At 39.1% G+C, this 9,650-nt stretch overlaps 1 protein-coding gene across 6 annotated transcripts in view; it reads left to right on the top strand.

The window, feature by feature from the left end:
* Positions 1-6: 6 nt before the first annotated feature.
* The window catches only part of LSM8 (LSM8 homolog, U6 small nuclear RNA associated), a 10,566-nt gene continuing 922 nt past the window's right edge, over positions 7-9,650 (top strand). The window contains exons 1-6 of one of the 6 annotated variants that reach the window (XR_004843029.1): positions 7-817; positions 2,255-2,382; positions 4,510-4,679; positions 5,837-6,193; positions 7,172-7,288; positions 7,907-9,644. Coding sequence is in view for 1 of the 6 variants with exons in the window: in XM_009646799.2 (XP_009645094.2) it covers positions 713-817; positions 2,255-2,382; positions 4,510-4,600 (324 nt within the window). In the remaining 5 variants the exon portion in view is untranslated. Of the gene's footprint in view, positions 818-2,254; positions 2,383-4,509; positions 4,737-5,836; positions 6,194-7,171; positions 9,645-9,650 lie in introns of those variants that run through there. The other 5 variants (XR_004843031.1, XR_004843030.1, XR_004843028.1 and 2 more) reach the window with 5 other exon arrangements.

Here is a 9,650-nt window from a genome sequence, read left to right as displayed (position 1 = left end):
GGGCCCTTGCGCTGCTGTGGCCCTTCCTGGGTGGCTCTCCCGTTTCTCTTTGCGTGGGGCTGGCTTAGCAGGAGAGGTGGAAGTTACGGGAGACCCCAGAGAGGGGGCTCCCCTATGGCCCCGAGTGCTGCAAACCTGTGATGAGGAGCGAGATTCACAATGGGCCTGGCCCCTTAAAGGGCTCTTAACACGTGCTTAGTTATCAGCTTTACATCATTTGCTCAAAAAGCTGAGAGTTGGTGTTGTTGGAACCCTTTTCTTACTATTTTTTTATACTCCTAATAATCTATAGGCATTTTCAGTTCTGTTGACAAACGGTAAAGTACTAACCCAAAATCATTCAGCGTGATTGATATGTGATCATCAAACTGATATAGTCGCACCTGCACAGTGACTGGATATACAGTGCCAGACTTGGGATCCCCACTGCTAAGCTGTTTTCAAGGACTTAGTGTTTATAAAACTGTTGCTTCAGTTTTGGGGTAGTGCAGTTAGTAAGAGAGGTGAACTCTTTAGTCTGTGTTTAATGGTGTTCACGCTAGTGTATGACTCTTCATTGGTTGGGTCAATGGTTGGGTAACATGAAATTGCAAAACAGAATGTCATAAAAAATACTGTGTTGTCAAATGTTAATATCAACCATGCTGCTTTCTTTTAAAAACTGAAATGCTGATAGGCTCTTAATGGCTCTTTAAACTCACATAGCGTATGAATGTTTCAGAAAATGCTAATGGTTCTATTTCAGATATCTAATAATTTCCTTAATGAACTATTAGGTACTGTTGCGGTAATTACTTCTGATGGAAGAATGATTGTGGTGAGACTTATATTTTTTCACATCATATTTTGCCCCTGTAAAGAATTTCCATCATGGCAATAGAGAAACCATGCTAAGATATTATCATTTATATGTTCACACATTTACAATTGTTTTTTTTTTAAAGCTTTATGGCCTTTATTTTGTGTTGTATGACTTAAACAGTTGCTGGTTGTTGCCTGTCAGCTTTGTCCTTTGTTAAAGTTGTGCATGCAAATGCTTTGACTTTTTGTCATATGGACTTTTCTGTAGGAATGCACAAGAAAAGGCATTTCTCTTTCTATTCAGCCATTTGGTTTCCAGCTAAAATGTCCTCTATCCTCAGTAAGCTCTGCAACTTTCGTGCTAAAACCGTTTCTTCCATATGATTATAGAAAAGCATCAGCTGATAATTGTGGAAGAATTTTTACGGGATTCTGTTTAAGCCTGAAAAGCTGAGGACTGGCAAACTATTATATAATAGACTGTATAATGTTTGGGGCTTATTGCTTCTGTGTTGTTTTTTTTCCTGTATTCTTTTTTTTCCCCTCTCTTTTATTCTCTTGTGGTTTGAGTTTAACTTAATAGTATGGTCTTTGCATGAGGATTATATCTTCCAGTCTGTCTGTACTTAGCTTTGTGCAGCCACTGGAAAGAGAAAATGGTACTTTTAGGAGAAAATTACTAGCTTCACCAAATCTGTGTGGTTGAAGTCAGTCTGGTAAACTTTGTGTTGTGACATGAGGTACTTTCTACCAAACAGATTTGAATGGAATTGGTGTACGTGACTCATCGTTACATAGTTAGGTGGCATAAATGGGTATTACTACTGTTTGAACAGTGGTGTCTTACGTGAATTTAAATTTCTTAATCAATTACTGATGGTAAATTCCACAAATCGGTTATGTTATTTTTCCAAATGCATATTGAAGTGTCACAGAAATTCTTCCTCTTGTGTGTTTTGGTGGTGTTTTTGAGTAATTTTGTGGAACGAAGTTAATCTCCTTCAAAGAGATGCCACTTAAAATCACATGTTAAGAATGCTTTCAGTACTGTTGACCAAAAGAATTTTTTTTTTCCTGCTCTTTGATTTATTTAGTTATCTGATTTCTAGAAACTTGCATACAAGGAAGACTTAGTAGAAGTGTAGAAATAGGAAAATTAGTTGTCTGGAGGTACAAGGGAAACTTAACTTTTTTTAATGCTAAAGATTACTGTAGCTGTTCACATGAAAACTCGGTAGTAAATAGAGATACTTCTTTTTTTAAAATCAATTATTTGCTTTTAAGCTTTCATTCTCCAGTTGTTTGTGTTATAAGCCTAACAATAAACATAAACAGAGCATCTGTTCTTTAGTACTTTAGTATTGCCACCTTGTTTAAGATACCCTTGAGAGCAAAGATGATAGATTTTTAAAAGTCATTGGAGTGCTTTTATTTTTATGTGGGTTTTTTTCAGGGAACCCTCAAAGGTTTTGATCAGACCATTAACTTGATTTTGGATGAAAGCCATGAACGAGTGTTCAGCTCTTCACAAGGAGTTGAGCAAGTAGTGCTGGGATTATACATCGTAAGAGGCGATAATGTGTAAGTATAGCATATTCTTGTTTAATTAATAGAAATTCAGTGTGTGCATATATGTATATCTTCTCTATCTTTATACATCTTGGTAGCCCCAGACATCTTATGTATTTGTATCTGTGGGTAGCACTGATTGTACTATCAGAGCTGAGGCAAATTAAATAGCAAATAGCTATGCTTCTGTTACAGAAGTGATTGCATGGTAATGTTAAGATGTTGTTGGTCTAGATTTACTGAGCTGTAAATTAACCAGCTCATATACTGATAAGAATCTAGGAAGGGTCAGTAAATAGCTCAGCATTTTCCTTGCTTGAGTCTAGGCATTGCGTAGATGTTCTTTATTCCAGTCTGTGATGGCAGGATCCATCAACAGACGAAAAGAAAGAAGAATGAATAAAAGATGAGATAGAACTCGTGTGCAACAAGTCAGCAATCTGGTATACAAAGTTAACTTTTAACAGGATTTTTTTTTAGATGAGATTTTCTCAGAAAACACTTTATAATCTGGAAAATGCATGAAAGTTCTGGCTTGACACTGTAACAGCTGGACAGTTGAAGCCAATGTAGTGACAGGTCAAAGGTGTGAGTTGATATTTGATGTAAAATGCCATGACAGAATGATAGTAAAAGCTCATTAAATGCAGAGAAAAGCAGCTGATGTGCCAAACAGATGGAAGGGTTAAAAGAGAAGGGAAAGAAGGCCTGGTAAGTGGGCCTGCTGGGAAGATAATTTTTGCAGCAGCATTCTGAAACTGAAGGCAAAAAAGGAGATTATTTTTTAATCACAACTAGAAACCGAGCATGTCACAGTGACCAACATGCAAGCCTGGATAGGAATTTTAACACTAATTCTAATGCATGTTTCTGTACAAAGAAATGTCATGACTTAGATTTATGTCTAAGTGTGTTTATCTAACATTGAGAGAGCAGATAATTTTGGAAAGCTTTCATCACTTAAGCTTTTCAGCAAAAATGAATAAAATGACAGTCATACAAAGGTACAGCTAAGCATGCTACTCTAACAGTAACTTTTCATTCTAACAGTACAAAAGTGTATAAAAAGCCAAATAATTGTTTAATACTCTTCTTCCTATAATGATGCTAAATTTCAGTATGTTAAAAGTTGCATGAATACTGAATTATTCCTTGTAATGAATGTTTCCAAGTTTGTCATGTTTACAAAAAAATTAGAATACTTTCTATAAAAGAATGTTTTGATGACAGCTATAGAAGTAATTGATTGCTGTGGAATCGGGAGTGGTTTAAGGAGATGGGGAGATAATTGCTTCATTTAATTTCATCTAGCTTTTTCTGTTCTTGAAAAAGGAAGATAATCTGACAACAAGTTATGTATAAAGGTATTTCACTGCGCACCCTAAAACTTAATTGTGGAACTCATTGCTGCAGGATGTAGCAAAGACCAAAAATACAAATTTGTTCAGAAAGCAATTGGATGGATTAATATAACATAGTTTCTGGCAGCTGTTAAGTAATTTTGTGGATACAGCCACTAGCTCATAAGTCTCTGAAGTGGTGCTAGAAAGATTGGACTCTTTGTTCTTATGTTCCTTCTGGGTTAGTTCTCACCCTGAGCTAGCATGACTTCTGTTACCTTCACCTTCTTTTCTCTTTAAGGCAGTTTCACTGAGTACGCTAGGGTTTTAGTCCCGGTAACTCTTAACATAGCATAGGTGTAATACTGTATATTCTCCCATGGATAAATTAATAAGATTTCACTGGGCCGTGTTGAAGGAAATGGTGTTGCTTATCCGATGCTGTATGTGCTTACAAATTGCTACAGTTAGACGTTACTCCTGAAAAGCTATTCTTTCTGAAAGGCTTCCAGTTCTTGTTGCAAAGGCTAACCTACTGCCTAAAACAGACTGGGAGTATTTAGTTCTTATAACCTATTTCTTTAGGGAAAAAAAAAAAAAAAAAACAACCCAACAAAAAACACCCCCCCAAAAAATCTTTTAGACTCTACTTATAGCCATCAAAATTTGACGTTCAAAGGATAGAGCTCTACAACTTAAAAAAAAAAGGGGGGGGGGGTATCTTCACTAGCAAGTTAATTTTGTGACTCCGATTTGCACCAGGGGATTTCAACAAATGATAACCTGTTTTTCATTGCAGTGCTGTCATTGGTGAAATTGATGAAGAGACAGATTCAGCTCTTGACTTGGGGAATATTCGAGCAGAACCTTTAAACTCAGTTGTGCACTGAGAAGATGAAAATGCACAGGGACTTTGTAAATCTTTGGTTGTACAGACCTATTTAACAACGCAGAAGATTTTTACAAATTGTGTGTAATTTGTTTAGTCACGAGTTTTTTATTCTGAATATGTTGTAGTTTTGCATGTAAATTAAAGTTTGTACGTTTTACTAAAGATGCTTTCATTGAATTTCCTTTGGGGTTTCATGCTGCATAGTTTCTGTAAAATAGATACTGGGATTTCAAGCAATATCAGTGATAGTCCTGATACTGTTCTTAAAATAAGATCTCACTCTTAAAAGTAAACCAAGGCTTTTTGTGTTAACTCAGGATTATTTGGAGGCAGATTGTGTAACAGTCAATTTAACCATCTCTAAATGTAGTTCTGGCTGGAAGTAGAAAACTGTTTCTTGTGATTTTGTGTGTGTAGTGTAGAAAGCAGGAACGTTAAAAGCTTTCACAGTCAAAGTCATGACTTATGCATGTTAGGGATTTTTGTTGTTTATCTAGTCCCCAAGGCTATACTAGAGGTGCGGGAGTTCTTAGTGCCTTAATGCTTGCAGACAAATTAAACTGGAGAAAGAAAGGCTTTTGAGCAGGAACACTACCTAAACCAAACAGACACATTTTTTGAAGCCCATTAAATTCCAGACCAACTCATTCTCAGAATCGTGATAGAGATAGATAGAGAAATTACTTCCTTTGAATGAAATTTGCCGTAATATTGAAGATAAGGATCACATGTAACCATAACAGACCTCCTCTTTTTCTCCTTTATCCATCTTGTGACCTAGTAAAGTAATGTCTTGTATTTTTCTGTCCACATTTCTGCAGGGAATTGCTGAGCAGACATCAAATAAGGCAAATTGGGGGTTTTCTGTGATTACTGAAAGCCAGTAAAGTCTGGTTATGAATCATTATGTCAAAAGAATCAACTGGTTTCATTAAACAGTCAACAAAATTGTGTATAATGAAAAGCCCTTTTGCTACTGAAACTGGTATCTGCACAAGAGAAAAGAAAGTACAGAAAGTGAATTGTGTTGATAAAGGACAAATAAAGCAGATGATGTAACTAGCTACTTTAGGGCTCAGCAGAAAAAAATGGAGAGGCAAAGAGCAGAATCAGGATGAGCTGGTTTTAAATGCACTACTTAGCCGTGGGTGTATTAGGAGAGTTATAGTTGGAATACACCGGTTGAATACTTGTAGAAGCACTGGAATGACTAAGGAAATCTGTTGCTTTACAGCTGAGGAATTATGTTTGAAGCTGAGTTACGGCATGTTGATGCACCTGGAGACCATCTGCCTCAAGCACATCACTTGCAGTGCAACTCCTCGGTCCCGTGTTTGGTTGAGGACTTAGAACATGATGAGCTGCTGATGTTAGTTTGAACTATTTTCTCTGTCCTTAAAGTGATGGTTTCAGATGCAAAGCTGTGGAACCAAGGCGGTGATGCTGATCAGTACAATTCAGAGAGTGACCAGATGAGAATTCCAAGTCGTTCAGGAATTGCTGAAGCAGGAAAAAGATGATCTGGAAAATAATAGTTTGACACAGTTCTGTGTTAAAACACAGATTGCAAACCCTGTCTTCTTCCCTTCAGGTGAGTGGCCTCAGCTCTCGCATGCACTCTTGCTGTGAAATTGTGTGTGCAGGGCGGGGGTGAGGGATTACACCTTAAAGAAGTTAAACTGTGTCACCACTCCCAGGCCAACCTGAATTTAGGGCGTTCTCCGAGGGACTGAGAAAGATAAGTTTAAACTGCCTTTCAGAAAAGGATCCTAACAAAAACTGACTGCACAAATGGGTTGATTTGCAGTGCATTTTCAAATCAATCTTTGTCAGTGAGATAGGCAAAGGATGGCCAGCTCACGGGTCTGACGGGCTGTGGGCAGTAGCAGCCCTGCCAAGATGGAGCCTGCTCAGAAGCAAAGTTCTGTCTAAAACCTTGACACTGGCAGCTATGGTGTTTGCTTACCTTCATGCTTAGACAGCAGCAATGTAAAGCTTTTCAGACTTGCAGGTTTTGGCTTACACTCAAATTTTGTGTGAGTTTCTACATCAAATTTTGGATGTACTGGTGGAGGGATCAAAGGCAGGAGACACAGCCAGAAGGGGTTTCTTGAAATCAAATCTAGGGCCTAATATGCTTTTAAAATTACAAGATGAAATTACAGGCTTGTGAATTTACAGGAGCTCTAATCTATAGTGGATAACCAGGTCCCTGTAAGTATACGGTGGAGAGAAAGGACTCAGGAAAACAGTATGTGATGCAGGAAGTTGAGCTATACCCAGTCTGAAACAGTATTTTTATTGAATCAAACCTATTGTGCAGTCCAGCTAAAAAATAGGTCACCAATGAAAGTTAGGTTTTTTTATATAATTAATTTACTTTGATAAAATGAATCACAATAGGAAAAATAAATGGGACTGAAACCAGAAAGTGGACATAGAGTGATGGCCTTGTATTAGTCATTCTAAAAAAGAAAAATAGAGAATATTAGTCCCCGGAGGAGGAGGAGTTGTTGTCTAGGGTGGAAGCTCAGCAAGTGTAAAGGCTGTGTATTTGTCTTGACTCTAGGTGAACCCACACCGCAGGGAGCCTAGCAAAAGTGTTGAAAGTAATAAAGAGGTAAAATACAGAGGAAAGGACGAAGCAGAGCTGAATTTTTGAGAGAAGTTCTCTGCATCTGAGGAGGTATTAAAGAAGACTGGAATGGAAAAAGCACCACTGATCGTTACTGTGTTGGGCAGCGGTACGCCAGTCAGCGTGTGCCAGCTGGCTGGGGCGAAAGTTCTTGCTGTTTCCCACTAATCACACAGATGTAGCAAAGCAAATGTCTCCTAGGAGACAAGGAGTAATATTGTCTGCAGAAAGCCTTTGCTTTGTTCTCACTGGAGGGAAAAGTATTCTCAAAAAAGAAAAAAAAAAAAAAAGATAACTCCCTTTTCAGACTGGAAGGCACTCCCAGTGAATTCTGACCACTGTGGCCATATGACAGTCAGCTGGTGCCTCAGGGTACACAAAGAGCCCTGCTGAGATGGGAAAAAGGGGTCGTAGTCCACAGTGTTCTTGGAAACTGCCTTTTCCTGCAAAGGGCCTAGATTAAAGAGCCAATAAATTACAGGTGATGCTCAGTAAAATCCAATGTGTCCTTGCAGAGCAATAAACCGATTTTACAAAAATGAGCAGGGCAGAGAAAGGTGATGCTAAGGACAAAAGGAAGTAACGCTGAATTGGAGGTAATCGTCCTATTCCGTTAGGTTTCCTGCATTGCCCTAGGTTGGTCACTTCCTCCTTTTGTTTGTTTAATAGAGATCTTGGAGTGAAAGGACAAGTCTTGACTAGTACTGGAAAAGGATGCTTCCAGTGAAATGACTGAGCTGGCTTATAAAGGGATTAATTAAATTCATTTGGTGTGCATGAAGTAATGTGGAAGCCATCTTCTGCGGTCGACAGGCAACTTTCCTAAATGCAATCCATGCGAAGTGCCTCCCTGTCCACTTCACATATTTGCAGTCAAAGTTCTTCAACTATTACGTGGTCAACAGGCAGGTTACCGGACTGAAAGAACATGGATTCTGTTTTCAGGACATTCACAGTGGAGAATTTCTGTACGACTCAACCTTCACTATCAACTGTAGCCTGTTATGCTTAGCCCTTGGAGTAAGCGTTTGTCCTCCAACCCATTTTATAAGTAAAGCAACAGAGAGACTTATCAAACGTGCTGTGCTAGAGCTGAAGATAAAACGTGGGTCGTTTGTTTGACAGATTTATCTCATGGCTGTTGCCATACTACTTCCTTAGCAAATGTACCAGATCTGTATGCTTGAGTAGGTGCTTTCTACCTACGGTAACGTAATTCCACCTCTTCCCCTCTGCTGCATGAAGCTGCACTCCACTGAGAATCTTATTCTGCAGATCCCTACAGAAATGATCCTAAATACCAGGGTTGTGTTCTCAGTGCGTTGGTAAGAGAGAATTTAATTTATTCCACAGTTAACAGGACACATACCAATCCACGAATATATTCCTTTAGGAACTGAATGACAATGACCACGAAGGCACTTCTCAACAAGGTAGAAGCCCCAGTTGGAGAGACTTAGAAACTACAAATGTGATTCATGTCAGTGAAGCATCAAGATGGATTGTGCTTTCTCGTTATATTTGGTCTATGGCACTTCTGAAAATGTCTGTCCCTTTTGCATCTTCGAGCTGCAGGTCTAAGGAGTCACGATGCCAACTGAAGAGAGCACAAGGCAAGGAGGCAGACAATACTAACTCCGTCTCAATTTTTGGCACCTGTGTATGCAACTCTACTAATTTTAACTGATTGTGTTCTTGTTTCTGCTTTCCAGTTGGGGAAACTGCAGTTTAGTGATTAGACCCATGGAAAGAAGTCTGTGGATTCTTTTTTTTTTTTTTAAGTGGAGGAGAGTTCCTCAGTCACAGTGAAGATCTAGAAAAGCTGTGTCATAGCAATCAGTCTCAGCTCCCCTGTTGCTTAAATAATACGGCATACTTCATGTATCGGCTATTCACAGACAAAAACCCACAAAACCCAGATGTGCCAGGAGGTGGTATCTGTACAGACCAAGCCTCGAGGTGAGGGAGAGGAAACTGGTACCAGGCTTAGGTTAAAAACATGTGACAAAAGATAGTGAAGAGCCAGGCGTTTTTCCTGGCAATCCTGTTCCCCATAGCCTCTTCTAGTGTGCTATATTCTGTCTTGGGGTCCTTTTCAGGGGCCTTTTTTTTACAGTCATTTTTACAGTAATGGCAGAAATGCTGGCATTTCTTCCAGCAGCAGCATGTTCCTTGAAGAAAATAAGAGCTCCGCTGATGCAGGTAGAAATCAAAGCTTGAAAACTAGCATTCAGACTTTTGCCAAGAACTACTTACTAGCTCTAAAAGCCTGACCTTATCGAGGCAGTAACATCTTCCTTCCTGGAGCCTTGCAGCACGTTCCAGGAACTCTGGAACTTGCGTTGAACGACGTGCTGCTGCCGTTCAGCCTTACATCAGTAGCGGTGCCACTGAGTGCCAAGAAATTTCACTC

This window comes from Egretta garzetta, unplaced genomic scaffold (assembly GCF_000687185.1).
Source record: "Egretta garzetta isolate BGI_Z169 unplaced genomic scaffold, ASM68718v1 scaffold169, whole genome shotgun sequence".
NCBI lineage: Eukaryota > Metazoa > Chordata > Aves > Pelecaniformes > Ardeidae > Egretta > Egretta garzetta.
This window is presented reverse-complemented; position numbering and strand designations above follow the sequence as displayed.